Source organism: Staurois parvus, unplaced genomic scaffold (assembly GCF_062004578.1).
Source record: "Staurois parvus isolate SC_StPar_1 unplaced genomic scaffold, SC_StPar_1.0 ptg000233l, whole genome shotgun sequence".
Lineage (NCBI taxonomy): Eukaryota > Metazoa > Chordata > Amphibia > Anura > Ranidae > Staurois > Staurois parvus.
In genome coordinates this window covers 3,066,056-3,092,464 of record NW_028318029.1, presented here as the reverse complement: position 1 = coordinate 3,092,464, position 26,409 = coordinate 3,066,056, and the positions used below count along the sequence as shown (strand labels likewise).

Below are 26,409 nucleotides of genomic sequence, written 5' to 3'. Positions count from 1 at the left end.
GTGCCCCCAAAGCAAGCTGCTTGCTGTGGAGGCACCCGACAGGAGGAAGGGGATAGGAGAGCCTGAGGGGTACCCAAGAAGAGGAGGATTCAGGCTGCTCTGCGCAAAACCACTGCACACAGCAGGTAAGTATAGACATGTTTGTTATTTCTTCTTTAAAAAAAATTAACCTTTAGAATCACTTTAATACTGCCAGTGGCCATGTTACCTTGCAGTTGGTATCCAATGGGTGGGTGGATTTGCTTGGTAACACTGCTGCTCAAATGCACATTTTACCAAAACTGTTCCTGCTGTGAAAAAAAAATATCACTTTCATACTGTAACTCCCTGTGATATCACCAGGCTTGTATCTTTTGTACCCTGATATACACTGTAAATTTGGAAAATATGACAAGAAAATTTCCCGGTTAAAAGGATGCCAGTGGCAGTCTCAGCCCATCAGGTTCCCCCTATAACTAAAATAAAACTTGGGTGTATGGTTGTATTACGTACTGCACAACAACAAAATGAAGCAATACAATCCCCTTTGGGAGGCAAATCACACTCAGCCTGAACTCTTCCCGGGCACCTTGGGGTGTTCCCATTCTTCCGGTTGCATTCCACTTAACATAAAGCCAGCCTAGGGCTACATAGGTGCATAAATCTTTTTGCTACTGAGAAATAACGTAACGGCTTGTTGACAGACATGTCATTAACATCACATTGATTTCAGCATGCACAAATGATACATTGCCAATGTTCTTGTAGCCTTAAGGCCCCCTCCCGTTTTTTCAGCTGGAAGCTCCAAAACACTTAACATCAATAATTTCAATTGTGCCATTTCACATATAGGAGCTCAATGTCTAACCCTCCAAAACCTACATAAGCTACTTTTAATGCAAAATTTTGGCATTTTTAGTATTTAGACTTAAAATGGGAAAGCTTGGAAAAGCATGAATTGAGCATTTACGCAGCCTTTAAAAATGGATCTCCTCCTCTAGTGCTTTCCAATGGCTAAAAAAAAACCCCTGAAGCTTGAATACACATGTAAAAGGCTTGAAATGAGTTTCTAAAATGCTAATTTTTGGGCCCAAAAACTGCTCCAAAAAATACACCTGAAAAAAAAAAAGTAGCCTAAAGTTAAACGCCAGAAAAAAATGCTAAATCTACAGATGAGATACATGTATGTGAGTCGTTTTGCCTACCAAAAGGACTTGTATTTCTGTCCATCCACTCCTAAGATTTACATAGCTCTGCCACACAGCACACCACTGTCCAGGAGGGCAGGATACCAGATTTCCTCTGCTGCGGTAACGTAACACTTTCAGGTATTGTCCCTCTCCCAAAAGGGACAAAGCAGAAGCAGCAGACTGATGAGTGCATCTCTATGTCACTCTGCTCTTTTCTATCAGTATGTTCCTATTCGGCATATGAGCACTACATCAACAAATGGCTGTCTCCTTGTGCTTTTCGCACATTTAAATATAATGATAGATACAGGGCTGCATTAACTGATGCCCTTTATATCTGTGTGGAGCTTAACCTTTGTCTACAGGAAGAATGGAAGCTCCTTGAAAATGGCCACAAATGAGCAGCCGGTGAGCTCACGACTTGGCCTTGGACGGTGTGTAGGACCTGCTTCACTGAGAAAACTATACTGAGTGACAGACAAATATGAACTATGTCAAGTTCTCAGCAAACTGATGTTGCACCCCCCTGAACATAAACCGCAAACCAGCTCTGAGATCTAGAGATCCTGAAGGATAAAATGGTGGCAGTTGACATTTTTCATGTCACATATTAAGACAAATTATCCAATTTTTGGTTAAAGATGAGGTTGCGTTGAGCAAATAAATACCAAATATGCAAAGTCTTAAAACTGTGTGCCCTTGAAACAGCAATAAAAATGCTCCAAAACTGCCCATAGACATTGCTGTAAAGAAGAGTTTACAGCTCACCAATTTAGAGGAAACATTGAATGATGGCTGTAGAATTACCGCCCAATCTGGCATGTATTGTGATACTTAAGTGTGGCACAATCGTTGTCTTTGTACAAGCGTACACCTGACAAGTGTTTTTAAGTGCTGGAGAGGGACTTTTTACATTTTAGATATTTTTATTTCATTAAAAATGTATTTTGTTATTTAACTTAACCCCTTTGCGCCTAAGAGTAAAACAAATCTTAATGCCTAAGCACAATTTTGCAACGTTGACATGTGTTAGGAAAATCGGACATATCATCACAACTACTTTGTACATCCAGGTGAATTATACCTTGTTTTTTTCAGGACAAATCGGGCTTTCATTTGGTGGTAAATGGCAATGGATATCTCCTGATTTTTTTTATCAAAGGAAAATTGGCCCAAAATAGTAAAAAAAAAATGCTTTTAAATTTAGCTGTGTGTTCTGGTTACTACCATAACCTACCACCAAAGAACAACCCAAAATAAATTTTCCAGCTCTTGACTGACACGGACACCAAATACTAACCCTGCCACTGAACTAGATATTTTTTCTTTATTTTTTAATATTTAAACAAATTTTTTTTTCTCTATGCAAGGAGTTAGAGAGACACAATGTATCTCTCTCCTCCATTCATAGAGAGAAAAAAACAAAAAAACAAGAGGGGTGGGCTAAACAGTGACTGATCACTGTGATAGCCAATCAGAGGCTATCACATTGATCATGTGACCCAGAATCAGGAGTCCCAGGTCCCGATCGTTAGAACGGGACCCGGGGCTCTCAGTGACAGCCCGGTCTCTGTGCTGGGAGACCGCTGTGCAGCGCGCTCCTAGCACAAAGGCAGGTACGCAAATATGCGGCCCCACAGAAAACAGCCCAGTTCTGTGAGGCCGCATATTTGCGTGACATCGGCGCAAAAGGGGTTAAAATAGAATTCAAGGTTTAAATTGGTTGTAAAAGCTCAAGGTAAAAAAACTCTCTGTGCAGTGGCTCCCCCGTAAATACTCTAAGCCCCCTCTCGATCCAGCGATGTGCACTGGAGTCTCGGTTATCCTGGGACTCCCTCTCCATATTGGTTGAGACAGTAGCGAGAACCATTGAGAAGAGGGGGGGTGGGGCTGAGCCGTGGCTCTGGGTGTGAATAGACACACACAGCAGAGGGTGCCCGCACAGCAAGCTGCTTGCTGTGGGGGCACCTGACAGGAGGGAGGGGCCAGGAGCACTTGGTGGCACCCGATAACAGGAGAATCAGGGCTGCCCTTTGCAAAACCACGACAGAGAACAGGCAAGTATATTGTGTTTGTTATAAACAAAAAAAAAAAAAATAAGCATTTAATATCACTTTAATTTCGCTTTAAATAGTTCAATCTGGCCCCCCAAAAAATTGAATGATACAGCCACCATCTATATGTCCTGTAATATACTGTAGTAGCATTAACTATAAACAGTACACAGTGCTATCATCCGCATGCCTCTCCCCTTCCGCTAATCAGAGGAAGAGTTCTATTCATTGAATTAAAAAAAAAAAAAAAAAGGGGGCACACACTAAGTTTGGTGGCATAATTATTGACGTGGAATGTGTGTTCCTTGCTAAAGAACTTTTTTTTTTTATCAAGTAATGGGTAATATGTTCCTCTTTAAGGAGACATCAGGGTCTCTCTTGAGAAATCTCTGCCTGTCTTGACATTTTTTATTTTCTCCAATATACTTTATTTAAAAAATAAAGTCCAGCAGTGTTCTTGTAAAGTAAAAAAAGTGTTGTTGGACTGTGATAACTAGCTACTAACATGCTAAGTGACAATAGAGAGTTGTGTGGGTTGTCACTTCTGACTTTCTGAAAAATGCTTCATAGTCATCATGATCCAATGGATTCACTACTTGAGTCACAGGGCCAGAACAAGTTTGTGGTTTGGCGTTACAAACACCTGAAGTAGTCTGAATTAGTAGGCTGCCATTGAGGACCCTGAAAACAATAGTTACCTGTTTGAGCAAGTGCCCCAGAAAACACCTAGACAATTTAAGCATGCAACTAGTGAAGGACTAGAAATTAGGGCTCACAGTTGGCCCAGAACAGTGACTGAATATACTGAAGATACAGTGGGAAAGGTTAGCAATGGCAACCTCCATATTTCTCTCTGAAAAGGTTTCCTTAATGCTGTTCATTTGATCCTTCTATGAAATTCTCTACACATGAATGGATAGTGCAATATCTTGGACGTCAGTCATTCTTTAATGTAAAGCATTATTCATCCTTCAAATATTTCCGTGTGTTTATGTGAAAATTTCCATTCTTGCCTTTCCAGCATGCATTGCTATTGAATAGCGTGACTGCACAAACCATAATTACGACAGGATAAGAGAAGAAGACAAAGACATTCTATTGTATTATTATAAGAAAAATTCTCAGAGCAACATAAATACAATAATCACCCAAACTAAGCTTTACAAGTCTTTAGTATTGGTTTCACCTATTTTACGTCCTCCTTCTGCATTCCTACTTCAGCTGAGCACTCATTCCATCCCCCAATTCCCAACAAGTGCTGTCATTTCACAGCTTGCCAAATGTTATGGCACGCAGTATTGGAAAAGTAGTCACTAACTGAACATCACACCACTGAAAGGAACCATCAGTGCCACATAACACATACTTGAAGGAAAATGCAAAGTGTACACAAATCTTAGTAACAAATTACTCAAATAATGCTTTGTAAACTTGATGTGATAAAGAACTGAATCTTTTAATTTTAATAAACCAGCATAGTTCTTTCATTTTCAGTTGGGACACACAGTACAAGCTAGCTTTTAGGGTGCTATTTATCAATTAACCGTGTTCTACCCAGTCTTAGGACACACAAAATGCTCCTCGTCAATGTATGACATTACTAGAGACACTTTTTTTAATGGTTTGGATAGAGGGGAAAGACTTGGGTTGTCAGGCTGAGATAGACAATTCCCAACTCAATCCCCATTGGAGAGATTTCCCATCAATTCCAGTCTTGAAAGATGGCAATAAAAATCTGACATAATGCACTTTCCTCACCTGTTCTGTGCAAAAAACAAAAAAAAATATGTTTGGGATGGAGCTTGGCTTTAAATATAACATTAGGACTTGGTAAAAACTGAGTATGCTGTATAGGGCTGTGCTCCACCGTGGTAAGCCCATATGCAGGCCATAGATGGGTCGAAAATTGGCCGATTTTTCTTTTAAAAAAACGAAAAATCGGTCGTTCAAGTGGCCGACGTTACCACCAATGGTTAAAAAAAAAAAAAAAATCGGCCGATTTTCATCCCGTCTACAGCCGGCAAAAAGTGTCCCTGCAGAGAGCTCTGCTATTTCTTTGACAGTTCCTTGACATTTACAGAGGTTGCAACAATGTATCTATTTGTATCCATTTAGGATACAGATGTTTTTATTCGGAAACAAATAGATACAATGTTGCAACCTCTGTAAATGTCAAGGAACTGTCAAAGAACTGTCAAAGAAATAGCGGAGCTCTCTGCAGAGACACTTTTTGCCGGACTGGAGTTCCTCTTATTTTTCATCCTTCATCATCACCTTCATCATCCTCCTCTTCATCATCCTCTTCTTCATCATCATCATCCTCTTCTTCTACTACTTCTTCATCATCATCCTCTTCTTCTACTACTTCTTCATCATCATCCTCTTCTTCTTCATCATCATCCTCTTCTTCATCATCATCATCCTCTTCTTCATCATCATCATCCTCTTCTTCATCCTCATCATCCTCTTCTTCTTAATCATCATCCTCTTCTTCCTCTTTTTCTTCTTTTTGTCTTCCTCTTGCAGGTCACTGCTCATGCGCAGATTTTTTATCGGTAAAAAAAAAAAAAAAAAAAAAAAATCGGCCGATTAGCCCATTATTGCCGCGAAAATCGGCCGATTAAAAAAAACGGCCAAAACACCGAAAAACGGCCGAACAAATAGCCCACTAACGATCCGAAAATCGGCCGATTTTATTTTCCGCCGAAAAACCGGCCGATTTTTGACCCATCTATGGCCTGCAATAGTCTTGAAAAAAAATATTCTAAAACATCTACATCGTTTACTAAAACTGGAGAGTTCAAAATCTGGAGCAGCTCTGCATAGAAATCAATTAGCTTCCAGGTTTTAAAGTCAAAGCCTAATTGAAAAAACTGAAGTTAGAAGCTGATTAGCTACCATGTACAGCTGCACTAGATTATGCACTCTGCAGTCTTAGTAAATCAATCCCTCTGTGTATTGAATTCATCAAAGAATGTAATAGACAGGCAAAGACTCCATAAATGACCACTGGTAAATGTTGACAGTGATTGCACATTCTGAGAAGTAGTCATTAACAAGCATTTCTCAAGTAGACTTTCCCATTGGATCAGTGGTGGTCGTTAGGCAGAAGACTTTTCTATAATGTACAAATGCTTTTCTTAAACTCTTCTGAAAAACGCAGCACCCAGTAAAAATCACACACATCACAAAAGTATCCTCCTCTCAAAGTAGAAGACACGTCACAGAAATTAGAGAGAAATAGGTTTAACGCCCCATGAATAACGCAAGTCCACTGGACTTAGTCTGTTTTGGGAGCTTTCATGTATAATACACATGAAATCGATGTCATGACCACATCTTAGAACAGGCTCTCTAGGCACAACCCCACTATCTTTTGTGTTAACACTATAGCCTTTTTTTTTTCCAAAAGGTATCAGGGAAACCATGAAAAACTGTGGTTTTTGTCTGCTAAACATCAACACCTAAAGCCTAGCACACAATCAGAAAATCATACAAAAAATACGAAGCATATGATAATCTGTTAGTTCGTACACAGCTTTTGTCCAAAATTTTTTGAAGGGACAATCACGAAAATTTTTCTCGTACGATACCAGATCGTGAAGTTTTCGGCTAATCAGTACAGTTTCGTCTAAAAATACAATACAAATGCTATACATAACTTCCAAATTTTCTTCTTCGCACAAGAATTTTTGTAACTTCTTCACTTTTGATGAGACTAGTATGCAAAAAAAATAAAAAACATACAATCATTCGTCCAATATTCTCATCCTGTGTATGGGGCCGAAAGGCTGCCATACACAGCTCAAATGTCATCAGATTCCTGCTGAATTGGCTGAAATTTAAGCTGTGGATGACCCTGTCGACACTACCCAGATTATGTTCAATTAACTTGTTAAAGGGCGCAGGTGGAAAATTTTTGGACAAACAGTGATCAGATGAAGTCACTCTTTGGGTATTCTGACAGCCATGGGTACTGGTTGTCAGAATAAAATTGCAGGCAGAGGGATTCTTTAATTCCTCCATTTACCATCGAAGGAGGAATCCGTTTGACTTCTTTCCTGCAGGCTGAACAAAAGATACCTGTATGGCCAGCTTTACAGCCAGAACAGTTACTGACATTATGATTCTATAAAGGTTGGCAAGCTTAGGTGAGGCTCTAAACAAGTGACAACCTGCTGCACAAGTGGGCTAATTAGTAAAGACAAACGAGTACCCTTCAATCCTTACCGGCTCTGGTGCTGGACTCTCTGCCTCCAACTCTGCTTCAGCTGCTGCAACAGCATCCTTATACTGCTGAGGAGACTCAATGACCAGCTCCTTCTTCACACTTTTACCAGTGTTTGTCCTACTCTGCATTTTGCCTTGTGATCACAACCTCAGTAACAGGTCCCAAAAACTCTTCAATCCCTTCCAGTATTCGCTAGCATGTCAGATAGCCGAGGGAGTGGGAAGTGCCTCTCCCATTCTCAAAGCAGAAAAAAAAGAGGAAAATTAAACAGTTGAAGTGTTTTCTAGGGAGAAATGCAGTAGAGTTGTGAGCCGGCCTCTGAAGGGGGCTGGAATACTGTCCAGGCTGGAAAAGGAGGATCTGTTTTCATGACACAAGGAAAACAAGCCACAAGTGCTGTGCTGTGCATGGTGCAATGTGTCTCAGGCTGGAAGGAGCAGATGTTCTCCTAACAGCAGCCGGCTCAGTTACTTACGTAGCTGGACGCACGCTTTTGTTTTATGGGATAAATAGGAGTGTTCAGACGATCTACAATGAGCACTGTCTCTTTTGTTCTTTAGAAGTTCTTAGGAGTAAAACCTACTTTAAAAAGAAACAAGGTATATTAGCTTCCATTGTTATCCCAGGCAGGCAGTGCGGACTGAATATCAGAGCAGCAAAAGTCTTTTCTGTGGGAAAAGTGCACACCCTAGTAATCTGGTACTAATCAGAAGGGAGGGAACACCGACATGCCAAGACTAACTTATTCAATTAAACTGCTTTACTGCACAGCTAGCTGAGCAGGCTGTTAAAGATACAGAGCACCTGTGCAAAGACCAATAGTTATTTACACACCACCATCACTATTATACCCCCATGAATAGGAAATAGAATGCAAAGAACTGCGTGGATTGCTACCCAACTTCCCAGACAGCGACCACCATCAGGTCTTCTGTCCAATCACAGACACAGATTGTCTAAAATGACCATTTTCTGCCTGGAAAAGCATGTGTAATTGTATCTACCTTCTAATCACTATTTTTGTATCCAATCTGATTTTATTCAAAAAGAGTTGGTTAACCTCCCTAGCAGTCTGATTATGTCCATATTTCTGTGCGCAAAGCGGTACATTTTTTTGCATGGAAATATCAATTTTTTTATTGTAGGCTTGTAATTTTTAGGAATAACTCACTGAAATCTGTCCGAACAAGAGTCTAGTAAACATCCCGGGTATGTTAAAATTTGAAACACGAAATCATAAATTATAATTTAATAATCATAAAAAATATTGTAATAATAAATTTAATTCAATAATATAATCAAACCAAAAACACTGAGCAAAGTCGCAAAATCGTTTTCAGTGTCTGATGATGAATTTCCCCACAAATCATTATCACTCAATTCTGCAAGTAGTTCTGAATTACTATCGCTGTTCTCTAGCTGGTCTAAAACCGATTTTGACCTAAAGGGACGCTTTTTGGATGGCATGGACGTTTCTCGGTTTCCAGGCACAAAGAATGGTAAAAATGCAGGGCACAGGACAAAGCACTAGGGACAAAATGTATGTGAAATGGTTTGATACAGTAATGTTATACTATGTTATTTTAGTGAATGTCACTTTTTGTCATTTTCAAATTTCCAGCCAGTTCCGTCCCCGTATATCCCGACGCTCGCAGGGGATGAAACCCAGATGACAGATGCTGGCATCTGCCGGAGAACATTACAGGGGACACTGCGGGAGGGACATCGCGGGAGCGCAGAACAAGGTAAGTGATTGTGGGATCCCGGAGCAGCGCCACATAGTAAGCCCGAGTGTAGCTCGGGGTTACTGCTTGTGGTACTGAAACTTTACACCGTGCTACACTCGGGTATACTGCCAGGGAGGTTAAAGCCCATTCTCCAGCATTAAAATATCAACCCACCTTCCAACTGATGGTCATCAAGAAAAAAAAAAAAAAATCTAAAGAACCCTTTTAACTTAACATAAAGTAGAACTTTTTTTTTTACCAGGCAAAACTTTTTTTTATCATTTTGAGTTATAACCCCTTACAGATTTTTTTTCCCCCACTATCCCATTGCAGAGATTTCCCTTCACTTCCAGTCCCACAGCCAAAGAGGAAGGGAGAGGAAATCCCTACAAATTAAGGGAATTCCTTGAGGACCCCAGGTCACTAGAACTATTGTCCCCATTGGATGATTTCCCCTCCATTACTTTTCTAGGGACAACCCAAAATTGGGGATTTTCTTTTACTTTCAATGATAATAGTAAACAGGACAAAGGTTGAATCTCCCTACCGGAGGAACAGACAGGTGTGCTAATCCATCTACATTCTATCCAAAACTAAAGTTTTGCCTTTATAGTGCCATTACATTTTAAGTCACTTGACACTCCAGCACTAAGTCTTCTCTTCTGTTTACTTCCTGCAAAGCACCATGCCTCTGCCTACATGAAACGGACAATGCCTATAGGCTGCTTGGGGGCAGGGTTCTCTCGGGATCCAGAAGAGGACCAATGTTAGGCCAAAGGGAAGTGAAGGAGACTGGGGGATTCAAGTGCATCTAAGGTGCTGGTTTAGTGGTCCCTGCAGTCAGAAACTAAATCAGCAAGAGGCAGTGGTGGGCTTAGGAGAGTATAACATATAACCATCTTCAACAAGTAAAACAAAATAAAAAACACTTTGCAAGATGGGTTACAGGAGGATGGGAATCATATTTTGCCCAGAGTTCGGCCTTAATTCTTTAGAATGTACGAACAATTACCTGCTTAACGTAGTATTAAACTCTCAAGTATTACTTATCCACCCCTCTAGATCAGTGTTAGTAGCAGCAATTATAATTTTTTTTTTTTCCAAGCTTGTTCTGAAACATATTTTCTACATTTTTTTTTCTATAACTTCCACTCTATCATTCTCTGCCACTTCCCCGAACTTCCTGTGGAGAAGAGCAAACTGTTACATCACAAAAGCAGGAGCAATTATACAGAAACCAGCAGTCCATCTAAAAGCTGGTATGTGGTTGTTCACAGAGAAGGCCATCTGTGCCTGCAATGCCTCTCCAAGAACATAGAATAATCCAAGTGCATGCACATAAGGGCAGCTCTGGGGAGACCCTGGAGAGAAAGGATCCATCATACGAGAATGAACTATACACAGAAAAACCTAATGATTTGCCTGGAACAAGGGAGTTGAGGATAGAATGAAAAAGAAATTAGGTAACACAGGTACAGGATCTGGGCAGTACGGTTGATTTACTAAAACTGGAGAGTGCAAAATCTGGTGCAGCTGTGCAGAGAAACCAATCTGCTTCCAGAATGTTTGTCAACGCTTAATTGAACAAGCTGAAGTTAGTCACTGATTGGCTACTATTCACAGCTGCACCAGATTTTGCACTCTCCAGTTTTAGTAAATCAACCCTAGTCTCTACAACAGAAAATGTAGTGTTCAGAAAATTAGTCCTTCAGAGCAAAGGAAAAATTCCTCATCACAGTACACAGCAGTGATGGAGCTGCCAGCAGGAGGAACCTCAGTACTCACAGGAAACACAATATCTGATGTATTCAGATTGGACGTATGTAATAGCAGCAGCAGCTGAAGCTCTTGAACTGAGCACACATTTTACTGTCTGCACATAGCAGGTACCTTTAGGTTCCTGCACAACAGACATTTCCCACTAAAACGGAACTTTAAACACAAAGTTAGTGTTACTAAACCCACAACAGTAAAATCAGTCTGTATATGCAGTAAAGCATGCTTGTTATACTCGCTGTGGAACCTAAGGGGTTAATCCTGCGCACTGTGTAAAAAAGCTGTTTGATCCTGACTTCTCTGATCCTCCCCTTCTTATCTCCTGATAAGACACATCATGTGGAGTCACTCTGCACATGCTGTTTGGTGTGTATTGCTAGAGAGGTTTTGTTTTTTTCTTGGTATAGTGCATATGATCAGCACAGGGCCAATCAGCACTGCCCAGACAGAGTTTGGGAGTTCTGCATCCTCCTAGAGCAGGATGAAAACTCCTCCTACAAGCTTTAACATGCTCTGCTGGACACTGATAGAAGTCGGTGCTCTAACTGCTGATGAGAAAAGGTAGAAGTTTATATTTACTAAAATAATTACATTTCCATGTTCTGTGTACTGTGGGAGACCAGATATAGTGAATGGGTCCTGGGTTTAGTAACACTATTACGCTTTCTTAAAAAGAATATTCATAATTTTCTATTCCAAACACTGCAAATAAGGTGCACCACACCCTGCTGTCAGCATTATGGAGATGCCTAATCCCTCCCACTACAGCAGCTCAAGTAATCCTATCATGGGTACATGGCAATATAAACAGAATAGCACTGCAAACAGACTGCTCCTACACTGGATTGTATTGTGATAATAGGTGGAAGCAAGCACATGCAGAAGCAGCATATATATTTGAGCTCCACTATGGTGACCATGTGCAGCACTAGCAGATCAACAAAACGTGTGAAAATCTGGATGACATTTAATAAATGTGCTGAACACAGCAGTACAAAAGCCCTACTCTTGCAATACAAAATGCCATGCTGGGTGTGTAAAGAGATGATTTCATGATAATTTACTTTAAGGTGAGGAGCCACTTCACTCTGTTCCATTCACATTCAGTGTGAGTGCATGAAAGTAACACCTGCTCTGCAGTCAGCCACAACGCATGGTAATGCACTCCGACGCCAAAACAGTGTGTACCCAGTCTAAGGCTAGGTTCACACCTATGCTGGGTGCATTTCAGCCGTTTCTGCATTGCGTTTTGCGTTGCATTATTTGATCACTTGCATTTTTTTCTGCAAAAAAAAAAAAAGTCCCTGACCCTTTCCAAAAAATGCACTTGGCGAAAAACGCACAGGTGTGAACACGTCCCCTAGGAAATCATGTTAAATGGACTGTACAGAGTTTCTGCAAAACACTGCATAAAATGATTAGGTGTGAACATAGACTAATGCAGGCCATAGATGGGTCGAAAATCGGCCGCTTTTTCGGCCGAAAATAAAATTGGCCGATTTTCGGATCGTTAGTGGGTTAATAGGTCGGCCGATTTTCGGTATTTTGGCAGATTTTTTTTATCGGTAAAGTTTGAAAAAAAATCGGCCAATCAGCCGATTTTCGCGGCAATGATGGGCAAATCGGCCAATCTTTTTACCGATAAAAAATCTGCGCATGAGCAATGACCTGCAAGAGGAAGACAAAAAGAAGAAAAAGAAGAAGAAGAGGAGGATGAAAAAGAAGAAGAGGAGGATGAAAAAGAAGAAGAGGAGGATGAAAAAGAAGAAGAGGAGGATGAAAAAGAAGAAGAGGAGGATGAAAAAGAAGAAGAGGAGGATGAAAAAGAAGAAGAGGAGGATGAAGAAGAAGAAGAGGAGCAAGAAGAAGAAGAAGAGCAAGAAGAAGAAGAAGAGGATGAAGAGGAAGTAGAGGAGGAAGTAGAGGAGGAAGTAGAGGAAGAAGAGGAGGAGGAAGAGGAGGAGGAAGAAGTAGAATTCCAGTCCGGCAAAAAGTGTCCCTGCAGAGAGCTCCGCTATTTCTTTGACATTTATAGCGGATGCAACAACGTATCTATTTGTTTCTGAATAAAAACATCTGTATCCGAAATGGATACAAATAGATACAATGTTGCAGCTGCTATAAATGTCAAAGAACTGTCAAAGAAATAGCGGAGCTCTCTGCAGAGACACTTTTTGCTGGCTATAGACGGGATGAAAATCGGATGATTTTTTTTACCGTTCCTGGTAATGTCGGCCGATTGAACGACCGATTTTTAGTTTTTTTAAAGAAAAATCGGCCGGTTTTCTCCCCATCTATGGCCTGCATAAGTGTAAGAACCCGCACTGCTGGTGAAAGAAGCTAATGGAACTGCATACTTAAAGCGTATATAAAAGTATACAATGGGAAGGGTTAGACCCCCTGTCAAGTTTTTATTGTAGTTTTTGTTCCCAGAAGGCAGATTCAACCTTCTGTTTGCGACCAGTGTCACCTTGACAGAAACTGGTAAGAAATCCCAACATTTGGAGCTGTCACTTGAGAAAATAAAGAGTGCCTTTAGCTGGAACACCTGTTCTTATGGCAAGGCTCCAAAGGGGAATTCTGTTGGCTTTAGAGAGATTTCCTAGCATTCCCTTTTGCGTTTCCAAGACAGGATGTTGAAGTATATCCAAACATAAAAAAAAATGTGATATTGCAGCTCATCAATTCTTAGATGCGGTGGCTGCTTTAGTTTTCTTTTGTAAACTTGTTTTGATCTTATTTTTTTGCCTGGCAATCCTGAAAGTCTATTTTTCAACTTCCTTTAAAGTGGTAGTAAAGTCTCATTAAGAGACTGAAAAGACATGCCTCTAGGGCCTCTTCTGTTATAAAAACTCTGCCTGTCAGCTGTTTTTTTTTTTGTTTTTTTTTAACAGATAGTTAACTACCACTTTACCAGACCAAACTGTCCAGCAAAAGTGGAAGTAAGAGGGTTGAGGCAAACCATTCAACACTGACAGGGATGCTTACAATGGTCAGCTTATTTTTACTTAAAAACTTAATACCAAAAGAAAAAAACTATTGCTGTAACTGCTCAAAAAGGGTTATCTGTAGTTATACTTTAAACTGTTAGTCACTTATGTAAAGTCTTCTAATCAATCTAACACTACCCCTTCTACAGGTTGCCAGTGCTATGGTCTAAGAGTGGCTACACTGCTCCTCCATAGATATGGTAGAGGGAAGTGTGTTACTGGCTTGATCACCATGTGAAAATATGAAAATTAAGGAAAAAAAAAAACTAATACAGACTCCACATTATTATTATTACAGGTACTTACATAGCACCGTCAATTTACGCAGCGCTTTACATATATATTTTAGATTCATATCAGTCCCTAACCCTCAAGGGGCACACAATCTAAGCTCTCTAACTTACATTTATACACACCAAGGCAATTTAGACACCTACCAGCATGTCTTTGGAGTGTAGGAGGAAACCAGAGTACCTAGAGGAAACCCACGCAGGCACAGAGAGAACACGCAAACTCCAGGCAGGTGGTGCTGTGGTTGGGATTTGAACCAACGACCCAAATATTGCTAGGCAGAAGTGCTAACGATTTAGCCAATGTGCTGCCCATCACTAAACCTTGCTAAGATTTAATATATTCAATTTTTGTTTTTGAGTTTAAATATCGTTAGAGAAACACAGAAAAATACACTGCTCAAAAAAATAAAAGGAACACTGAAAACAAATCAGATCTCAATGGAGAAAAATATCATGCTGGATATCTATACTGATATGGACTGGGTAATGTGTTAGGAATGTGAGGATTCCCCATCGTTTGATGGAAATGAAAATTATCAACCTGCAGAGGACTGAATTCAAAGACACCCTGAAAATCAAAGTGAAAAAATAATGCAACAGGCTAGTTTATTTTGATGAAACTTCATTGCAGCAACTCAAAATGGTCCTCAGTAGTCTGTATGGCCCCCACGTGCTTGTATGCATGCCTGACAACATCGGGGCATGTTCCTAATGAAACAATGGATGGTGTCCTGGGGTTTTTCCTCCCAGATCTGGACCAGGGCATCACTGAGCTCCTGGACAGTCTGAGTTGCAACCGGGCGGCGTCAAATAGACTGAAGCATGATATCCCAGAGGTGTTCTATTGGATTTAGGTTAGGCGAGAGTGGGAGCCATTCAATGGTATCAATTCCTTCATCCTCCAGGAACTGTCTGCATATTCTCACCACATGAGGCTGGCCATTGTCGTGCACCAGGAGGAGCCCAGGACCCACTGCACCAGTGTAGGGTCTGACAATGGGTCCAAGGATTTCATTCCAATGCCTAATGGCAGTCAGGGTGCCATTGTCTAGCCTGTAGAGAAAAGATGAGCAGGGGAAAAAAAATGTCAGTGGCATCCACCTGTAAAACCATTCCTGTTCTGGCGGTCGTTTCATTGATGCCCATCTAGTGCACCTGTTGTAAATGTAATTAACACCAAAGCAGCTGAAAGTGATTAACAACCCCCTCTGCTACTTAACTAACCAGATCAATATCCCAGGAATTTAATTGACTTGATGCTATACTCTGATTAAAAGGTGTTCCTTTCATTTTTTTTGAGCAGTGTATAACTTGATAGGAATTTTAATCCTTCCCTACCCTATCAAAAAAGATTCTGGTTTACATACACTTTAATGATGGTATGAGTGCTGGTATCCACACAAGCTTCCATGTTACCCAAATACTTGTCCAGGGAGACAGTACGAATTTCTCTTGATATACAGCCACTATTGCCTGCAACAGCCTGATAAGGATCGTGCTAGGAATTTTATCAGCTCTCATGAACTATGCGGTTTGTTTTGTCTCCTTATCACAAGAAGAACCAGAAAAACTCCACAGCTCACAGCAAAACAGATAAATGATTGTCTGCTACTTGAAGAGAGAGATTTAATTCAGAAGCCAGGCATTGCAAGACTTGTGACAAGTGCAGAAGATCAATCCATGTACCCACTTTGTGTAAATTGTAAACATTTCTCAGGAAGGGACAAATCACATCCACCTTCCATGCTCAAGTGGGCAAGAATGAAATTATTTTTAGCAATAGCCCACATGATTGATGACACATCCATCACTAAACAAAACGGCAAAACTCATTTGTTACAGAAGGCAATATTTATCTGGTTTATGAATGTCAAAAATATCAGTAGATCAGAAGGTTTTGGCCAGTGCTGTGGACTTGACCACAGATAACTTGGAGCACTGTCCTCATGCACACGGGACGTTTTTACAGCTGCTGTTTTTGGCCTTTCACGTTTTTTCCTACAGCCAGTAAACCCCCCAGCATGTTGTTATCGTATGTGTCCATGCACACAGGCTGTAATCAAGTTTTTTTGGCAGGGGTGTTTTTTGGCTGGAAAAAAAGAAAAAACAAATAGTGGGTTTCTATAAGAGTTTTTTAGCTGTAAAAACTATCCAATGTTGAAAAACACGATAAAAACAAGACACCAGCATTTTTGGACTTTTTTTTGGCAAGAAAAAATTAATTTTTTTATGTAAAAAAAAATGCTAAAAAAAACGCAAACGCGGAAAAACACAGCTAAACGCTAATGCAAACATGCTAAAAAACTCAAGTTAACGTGACTTTACACAGCTAATGTTACCAATGTTATTAAAACGGCCAGGATGCATGGAGCCTTAGGTTTCATGTACACGAGCAGCTCCTAAACTTGAGTTTAGAAGCTTTTAGCGGTTTTCTTTTTTAAAAGCTCCTAAACTCAACTCCATAAAAGCCTATGTGTCCATGTACACGTAGGCTTTTAGCAGAGTTTAGGATCTGCCACGTTTAGGTGAGGCTAAACCTCCCTCTCCTGAACACGGAAGAATTGCATTTAGGATAGGAACGTTTTGACCGCCAACCACAATTTGCATTTTCCCGCGGCTGGCGATCAGGGTAGGCTCGTATACATGAAGCCCTAGAATCTTGGTTTTGATTATAGCTTCAAACTAAGGCTCCATTCACACCTGGAGTTTCCAGAAAGTGTGAAAGCGCACAGAAAATGCAACTTTTCCCACACATTTCAGAAACACGCTGCAAGTGCATGCCCTGCATGAGGTGCCAATTATTAATGGCAACCGAAGCATGAGTAGTAGCTGTGCATTGTTGCACAAAGAAGAAACCGTGCCATGAACCAATCCAAAAAGGAATTGGAGCCCCTTTTGGGCATTTTGGCACACATAGCGGAAACAATCCAAAAAGAGTGCAAAAAACACAAGCAAAAAACACGTTCAGGTGTGAACCCAGCCTAAGGGTTACTGGTTAAGGGTATATTTATATTTAAGGGTTAGATAAAAAGGTAAAGGATTAGGTTTACATTTACAGGCCAGACTGTGAACGGGTTCATGTTAAGAATTTGAGAAGCACTCCGGGCAAAATGTTTATTTTCCCATGGAGTGGGGCTGTGCCTGCCCTGCATGGGTTAACTGCTTATTTTTGTCTAGAAGACTGCAGAGCGGAGATAAACTTGGCTAATCCACTGATCCTCTGAGCAAAAAGGACCAGTCCCCAACCTCTTCTACCCCCACACTAGCGGTCTTGTGAATGGACTGTTCCTGGCGTCATCACGCCCATAGACAAGCTCTAAACGTGAGGACAGCAGTAATAAGTCCACCGCTGGATGTGAGGGAATGCCATTTTCTGAAGGATAGGGCAAGTATAGCTTTTCCTTGCGCTCCTGGACAAAATGAGCAGTTAACCCATGCAGTGCAGGCACAGCCCACTACATAGGATAATAAGAATTTTACCTGGAGTTCTTCTTTACGTTTAGGAGTTAGATGCCAGAAAAATGACCACATAGCTAAGAATAAGGTCTTATTTTTATCACATCTTTACAATGCACAATAATAAATGTATATTATTTTAAAGGGAACCTGTTACTAATTTTCAATAAGCAGTTTTCTTCAGTAGTCATCTTTTCTCTCTAGTCTACTGCTTCTGAAATCTTCCAGTCTTCTCTTTAAACCCCTATATGACTGGGGAATATTGAAACCTTGGTGACGAGGCTAAGTTCTACTGTTTTGGCAAGCTACAAAGAGCAAGTAATCAGTATTGCCTTCAGCTAATGTTAAATTTCTGACTAAAGTTCTACTTTAAAAGTTGTTTAAGTCCTGCAAGAGGACTTCATACTGGCTCCTTTTACAGATATAGCTATGCAAAACAAAGGTAAGTGCCTATGCTGCTTAAAATCCAGTAATACACTGTCTCACCCTGTTCTGGGAAGCCTTGGTCGTTCTCTACTCTCAGCAAATTTGTAGAAGCCATTCTACTGACAGCCTTAAGATTTACTGCTGCTCAGGGTATCCGCAAAATGGCAGTCTCCAGCAAGAAGAAACAGGAACAATGCTGGAGGCAATTTACAGCAGGCACTAGTTTTGGTAGCATGATTATTAATTTGGAATGTATGTTCCTTGCTAAAGAACATTATCTATTATCAAGTTGTTATGGGTAAAGTTCCACTTGAACAAACAACTTGCCATGCCCTACTCTGTACTGTTTCTCTGGGTGGTGGCAGAAATCTTGGTAGAGGGGCCAGACACTGCTTACCTGTGTCAGATGTGCTCCACTAATAACTGGTGAGCTGATAAACTGATTAAAAGAATAATTAAAAAGCAGCAGAATAGGTGAAAAAAAAAAATAACAGATCCAAAGAATGCACAAAGCGGGTGCCCAGGTACAGTTTCCTCACCAGCAAACCCACAGGAAAAAAGAAAGCAGCATAGTGGTGACTCCACAACATCTCTCTACAGTACTTAGGAAGATACTACAAATCTGGTGAGACCACAAGTCTTCAGATGTGGGAGTGAGCAAGATACGCTTTAGGGGAAAAAAACTGCTGTTACTTAGATCATAAAATATATATACATCATGGCAGTCTTTTTCAGTTAATATCTCCCTGCTGGCTGAAAAAAACAAAAAAAAACAAAACAAAAAAACACTGACAAATGTCATGTAGACAGACTAAGAAGTCAAGGCTGCTGCTTTTGCTTGGATCATACGTCAATCCAATGTTTCTAAACCAAGTCCGATTGGCATTTTCTAATGATAGGCTGGCACCAGGGATGTCTGCAGCACAATCCTGCTGCCCTAAACCAGTGCAGACTACTAGAGTGATTGTCAGCTTCCCAGGCTGCCCCCAGGTATGCGATATATAGGTTTGCATTAGTCCACGCTGAATTAAGTATGCAATAGAGATCATCCCTTCTACTTTATGACACAGCTGCATTCATTTGTGTCTCTTATACATGCCAGAGTTCAGCTATTAAGAAACTACCATGGTTTTTAAAAGGAGAAGTACAGAAAAGCTCTTTTGGCTGTACTTCTCCTGCGGATCACAGGAGAGCAGTTTGTTCTGCACTTCTGTGACCCGTTTTAAGCTGACAGCGGGCTAAAGCCCACTGTTGGCTAATATCAAAAGCTGGTCCAGCCTAGGGAAAGATTCCGAATTTAAAGTCGTGATCCACCCTAGAGTCTGGAGCGGCACCTGGCACAGCCCCTCAGCAAACCACTGAGCCTGAGCCAGTCAGTGAGTACCGGGCTGGGGCAAAGCAGAGAGCAGTGACCAACAGCCACCCCTCTCTGCTCAGAGAGCAGGGGCAGACTGACCATTTGAGCACTCAGGCACTGCCCGAAAGCCCGGGGTTAGTAGGGGGCCACATGAAATACCCCTGGTACCTTTTTTATAGGCTTTTTTGAGTGTGGGCAAGGACACGGGGCCCCATGATCCCCTATTGCCCAGGGGCCCCATGAGTTGTCAGCCCACCCCTGTCAGAGCTGCTGTGAGAACTCAGCTGGTTTTGCTCAGGGGCATACAGAAAGGCTATACTCACCCTATCCTTCAATCCTCCAGAAAAAAGCGCTCCTCTTTCCTGACAGTCATCTTTATCTGAACACGTAACATGAAACATAACATGCATACATTTAACACCATGCAACTGACCATCCCGATATGAATGGGCCCCAAGCGAACAAATTCTCAACAAATATCAACTTTCAGGAGAATATTTTCCTAAACAAAGACATAATTAGTTTAGTCTAAATTTAATTTAAAGAGAACCTAAACCATTGATAACGATTTTACAAAGAAAACTCCAGTTAGAAACATTCAGTAAATGTTATTAAATCCTTAAACATACCAATGTTTTCACTTACACTCTGTCTACTATCACATGTGCCGCATATGGGAAATTCACGGCATGCCTCTCATAATAACGGTTACAACTACCAATGTGCTTATATTGATTCCCTTCTGATCTTTCAAGCCCTCAAACCGCAGATATACAGTGGATATAAAAAGTCTACACCTCCCCGTTAAAATGTCAGGTTTCTGTTATGTAAAAAAAAAGAGACAAAGATAAATCATTTCAGAACTTTTTCCACCTTTTATGTGGAGGGAAGTAAAAATAAAAAACAAATAATATGATTGCATAAGTGTACACACCCTTAAACCAATACTTTGTTGAAGCACCTTTTGACTTTAATACCGCACTCAGTCTTTTTGGGTATGAGTCTATCAGCATGGCACATCTTGACTTGGTAATATTTGCCCACTCTTCCTTGCAAAAACACTCCAAATCTGTCAGATTGCGAGGGCATCTCCTGTACACAGCCCTCTTCAGATCACCCCACAGATTTTCTATCAGATTCAGGCCTGGGCTCTGGCTGTGCCATTCCAAAACTTTAATCTTCTTCTGGTGAAGCCATTTCTTTGTTGATTTGGATGTATGCTTTGGATCGTTGTCATGCTGAAAAGTGAAATTTGTCTTCATGTTCAGCTTTCTAGCAGAAGCCTGAAGGTTTTGTGTCAATATTGACTGGTATTTGGAACTGTTCATAATTCCCTCTATCTTGACTAAGGTCCCAGTTCCAGCTGAAGAAAAACAGCCCCAAAGTATGATGCTGCCACCACCATGCTTGCTTCACTGTAGGTATGGTGTTTTTTGGTGATGTGCAGTGTTGATTTTGCACCAAACATATCTTTTGGAATTATGGCCAGAAAGTTCAACCTTGGTTTCATCAGACCAGAACACATTTTCCCACATGCTTTTGGGAGACTTCAGATGTAATTTTTGCAAAATTTAGCCGGGCTTGGATGTTTTTCTGCATAAGAAAAGGCTTCTGTCTTGCCACTCAAGCCCAGACATATGAAGAATATTGTTGTCACATGTACTACACAGCCAGCACTTGCCAGATATTCCTGCAGCTCCTTTAATGTTGCTGTAAGCCTCTTGGCAGCCTCCCAGACCAGTTTTCTTCTTGTCTTTTCATCAATTTTGGAGGGACGTCTAGTTCTTGGTAATGTCACTGTTGCACCATATTTTCTCCACTTGGTGATGACTGTCTTCACTGTGTTCCACGGTATATCTAATGCCTCAGAAATTCTTTTGTCCTCTTCTCCTGACTGATACCTTTTAACAATGAGATTTCTCTGATTCTTTGGAAGCTCTCTGCGAACCATGGCTTTTGCTGCAGGATGCGACTAACAAAATGTCAGGAAAGACCTACTAGAACAGCTGAACTTTATTGGGGGTTAATCAGAGGCACTTTAAATAATGGCAGGTGTGTACTGACTCCTATTTATCTTGATTTGGAATGTGATTGCCTAATTCTGAACACAGCTACATCCCCAGTTATGAGAGGGTGTGCACACTTTTATATGTTAACTTCCCCCCCCCGCCAAAAAAGATTTCAGTTTGTTTTTCAATTGAGTTGTACAGTTTTATAGGTCACATTAAAGTTGGAAGAAGTTCTCAAATGCTTTATCTTGGTCTCGTTTCTTTTTTACATCACAGAAACCTGACATTTTAACAGGGGTGTGTAGACTTTTTATGTTCACTGTAACTGATCACGTGTGCAGTACATGTGGAGATAGCAAATCTAAATAGAGGCTAAAATGGCACTGTCCATGATGGATAGGGGGGTTTAGTTCCGCTTTAACAACCAGAAAGATAGCGTTTGAAAATGCTGCACACATACGGTTATCTGTATTTGTCTAAGTATGTTTTGTCTTATTGAGATAGTCCTCTAGAAATGACTAACGAAGTTAATTATGTCACCTTTTGCTAACCAGCCCTTCAACGTTCCTAAGGCTTACAAAAACAGTGTATGAGTAAGAAGTGTCTGACCTCCTGCTGTTGCTACGTCTTGGACTGTGTCAGTACAGGGTCTTGTCAGAATGAAATATTTGTCAGTGAGCTTGACCCAGCATGACCCAGACATCTCAAAGCAAGTGGTGCTGTGAAACAAGCCCGTTCAAAAGGGATGACAGGTGTGAAGCTCTTAAAACTGCAGGACCAGCCACAACCTAATGTTTGGAGACTTCTACATTTTCAGCTTTTGCACTTAATACAGCTCTAAAATATCAAATTTGGGGCTTCCATTGCTAACTACCTTTGAAAATCATAATACTTTAATAATCCTAAAGGGAAATTATTAAAATACTTTTATCCTGGCTGTCACTTTGGTCTGGTAGTCTACATACCTTCCAAATCATTAATTTGACTTACTATACATCAGTAGCAGATACTTTAAGCCCTGTTAATTGCAAGGTAGGACCTCCATGGACTGGAACTTTTTTCTAGCACATCCTAAAGATGCTCAATGGATTGAAATCTGAAGAATTTAGAAGCCAAATCAACACCTCCAACTTAATGTGTTCCTCAAACTATTCTTGAACCTTTTCTGCAGTGTGGCAGGGCACATTATCCTGCTGAAGCAGGTCACTACCATGAGGGAATATGGTTTTCATATACTGCAACAATGTTTAGGTAGTTGGTACGTGTCAAGTAACATCCAAATGAATTGCAGTAGACAAGGTTTTACAGCAGAACATTGCCCGATGCATCACACTATCTCCACCGGCTTGTCTTCTTTCCATACTGCATCCTGGTACCACCTCTTCCTCAGGTAAGTAACACAAATGAATTAATCAGACCAGGCCACCTTCATCATTTGCTCCATGATCCAGTTCTGATGCTCACATGCCAATTGTAGACACTTTTGGTTGGGAATACAGGTTAGCATGGGATCTCTGACTGGTCGGCGGCTACAGAGTCCCATATACAGCAAACTGTGGTGCCCATTTTTTTCTGCTTTCAAAACATCAACTTCAGAGACAATGCGTTACAATGGCATGCCTCCCAATTTCAGATGCCATTGTAACGAGATAATAAATGTTAGTCACTTAACCTGTCAGCGGTCAAAGTTATGGCTGATCAGTGTATGTACTTAAAGTGATTATAAACACTTACTAATTTAATAGTAAACATGTTATACTTACCTGCTATATGCAATACCTTTGTATGGACCTGGGGTTCAGGGAAGAGTTTGCAGGAACGAATCAAACTCTGGTTCAAAAAAATTCTATTGAATAATACATTTTTAACCAGTTCAGCTCTTTGGACATACTACATATGTTCGAAGAGTGAACCTTTAATTACAGGCTGGTGGCTGTAGTAGTAGCCATCAGCTTGTGTGTTTTTTGTTCAGCTGGCTTGAAAGTGATGAGGCAGCTCCATAGCAGCCGATCACTTTCACAGAGCGGGCAGCGTAGTGCCCAACCCCGCCCCCTCCGTGGTTCCCATGATCTCCCACTCTTAACGGAGCCCGGAAACACAACCCATGCTAGAGGAGGGAGAGCGCTGTGAGACCATGGCAAATCCATGCCTCATTCTCACATGCAAACAGTGAAACCGGATGTGATGTCACTTCCGATTTATGATGCACCCTTTCCTGGCCAGTACAGTACAGCCAGGAGACATCTAACCAAGCTGATCTGTGCTTGGTTAGGTGGTGTGAAAGGCAGGGGAGACATTGGGGGTCTTTAATAGCCCTAATATCTTAATATCTCCATAAAGAGTACCTGTCACTTGCCCAATGCTATCACTATGATAGCAATCAAAAAAAAGGGTTTAAAAATGAAAATAAAAATCGCCATAGCCCCCATTGCCCCACAAACCTACACAAATGCAAGCTCAGGACGTGCACGCTTATGTAAACCGTGGTCGCACCACATGTGACATATCGCCGAAAAAGTCAGAGTGAAAACAAGAACTCTAGCACAAGGGCGACTAGTTAACTCTAAATTGATGAGTTTTTAAAGTGTTGCGTATGGTAATTTTTGGCGATATCGCAGGCGCATGCAATTTTAAGACATGGAATGTTTAGTATTTATTTACTCAATGCAACCTCATCTTTTATGTTTTAACCAAAAACAGGTATTCTATTATTTTTGCACTACTGCATATTATATTTTTTCTGAAAATCTGCATTTAATAAACAGTTGCATACATTTCGAATCACAAACATTTGCAACAATCACCTTTTTATTCTACAGGACCTTTGCTTTCAGAAAACAGATAATTATGTTCTGTCATGGGGGTTGAATTTTATTGCCAAAAATTTAGATTTTTACATGTGTAAAAAAATACTGTTCTGGAGAAAAGCTTGTTAAAGTGATTCTAAAAGTTTCATTTTTTTCTAAAACAGCATGTCATATTTACGTGGTGGTATTACACAGAGAAGCACACAACCTCCTCTTCTTGGTCCACTGCCAGTGCTCTTGGCTGCTCCTCTTCTCTGTGTGCCATCATAGGAAGCCATTACCTACTGTAGCACACCTGAGCTGTCTATATCCACAGATGCACACAGCACAGCTTGGCCCCACCCCCTCCACCCAGTATACAATTGACAGCAGGAGCCAACGTCTGCCTACATGTCCTGTGTGGAAACAGACAGGAGAGCGCGGCTGCAGGTGGGCACAGCACTGAATCAAAACAGGACTCATGTAAGCATTTACAGTAGAAAGGTGAGGGGGCGACACAACACAATATATTTTTTACCCAAATGCAGGGAATGCATTAAGGTAACAAATGTATGGCATTTACAACCTCTTTAATATGACCTTTCCCATTTATGAATCACAAATCTACCAATACTAAACTATCAACCTTGCAGCAGATGTTCTGCAGTTTAAAGTGTATACTCAGCTAAAACTATTTTTTTTAGTCTTCTATAGAGTGGGTACAGTTAAATGGATGGCAAAATGTACTGAGTGCAGGGGTGTGAACATTTTTTTAAAAATTACTTGTCCAAGGGACTAAACTGGGGATCCAATCTACTTGTCCTGATAAAAAAAAACAATTGCCAGGATAGGTGGTTTGATATTAGGCAGAGATGATTTTAAAAACAAAAAGGAGCTTTATGGCAACTTAAACTGATAGAAACTTTCTTAGAACCCCCAAAAATAAATTGGTGGGTTTTGCTATTTATTTTATGCAACACAGTTTTTGCAAAGCGTTTTTTCAAACAGAATTTTTTGAAAAATACACACTTTTGAATTTTAATGCAAAAAAAAAACCCCCACACAACACTAAGGCTGCCCATACATGATACAATTTTCTTGAGTTTCTTGAGATTCTTGGTTTAGATTTACCAAAGACCATATAATAGGTCAAAACTAACAACACTTTCAATTGTATCCAATTAGGCAGGCTCTTGCGCTACATAGTTGAAGGAAAATCTAAAGGAAATTGGGCAGAAATAGGACAGAAAATTGTATAGTGTATGGCCAGCCTAAGTTTTATTATCCATAGGCGACTTTTTCACAGCCTTTACAGATTGCCACCTTAGATTTACAGAGAAGGTCTGGTGCTAGAATTACTGCCCATGATCTGACATTCTCAGCGATACATCATGTTTGGGCAGATTGCGGTTTGTGTGTGTGCAGGACCGACATGCGTGTTTGCCTTTGTGAGCGGGGACAGGGATTCTTTAAAAAAATTTTTTAAAAAACGTATTATTTTAATACTGTCGCTTTAATTTTTTTTCTTTTTTGATCACTTTCATGGCTCTCTCAAAGAGTGTAAACATCTCTTGTGACAGGTGCTCTTTATCGAGCGATCTGGTATAAATAAGACCCCAGATCCCTCCTCTGCCCTTAAATCGTTGTGATCAAAAGCATTCCATTTTTAAAAATGGCGCCATTTACATAGGAGAAAACGTAAGTTATGTATGCTCAACGCTTCCTGTTTTCTACATCATAGAGGCGACCAGAGCGGTGCCAGTGTTTATCTACTTTTATGATCAGCCGGCGTAAACGCCAGATGGTTGATCGGGTGTCCTGGTGTTATGAGACAGCCCACGGAAGGGGGGGGGGGTGTCCCATCCCGCTGCTTGCAAAAGCGATCCAATGGCTAGTTAGCAACTCAGATTTCTTTTACAAGAGAGCCAACTGTCAGCTCTAAACCCTGCTGCTTGCCTGCAGCAAGGCTAGATGTGAAGAAAAACCTATTGCCTGGCTCCCATAACTGCATTCCCCAGGCATCGGGCTATAGGAATTGCACATCCCTGTGAGTGTTGTATGCAGGGCCCCAGAAACTCACAAACAGGCACTCAGGTTCATTCCCTACCTATAAATATGCCATCTGCCCTCTCTCA

At 40.8% G+C, this 26,409-nt stretch overlaps 1 protein-coding gene across 10 annotated transcripts in view; it reads right to left on the bottom strand.

Annotated features, from left to right (window-relative positions):
* DOCK9 (dedicator of cytokinesis 9) overlaps positions 1-26,409 on the bottom strand; it is a 323,125-nt gene that overhangs the window by 230,216 nt on the left and 66,500 nt on the right. The window contains exon 1 of one of the 10 annotated variants that reach the window (XM_089679963.1): positions 7,454-7,776. The exons of 8 other annotated variants lie outside the window; for them this stretch is intronic. In XM_089679963.1, coding sequence (XP_089536089.1) covers positions 7,454-7,582 — 129 coding nt within the window. In that variant the 5' untranslated portion in view covers positions 7,583-7,776. Of the gene's footprint in view, positions 1-7,453; positions 7,777-26,409 lie in introns of those variants that run through there. One more of the 10 variants, XM_089679971.1, reaches the window with a different exon arrangement.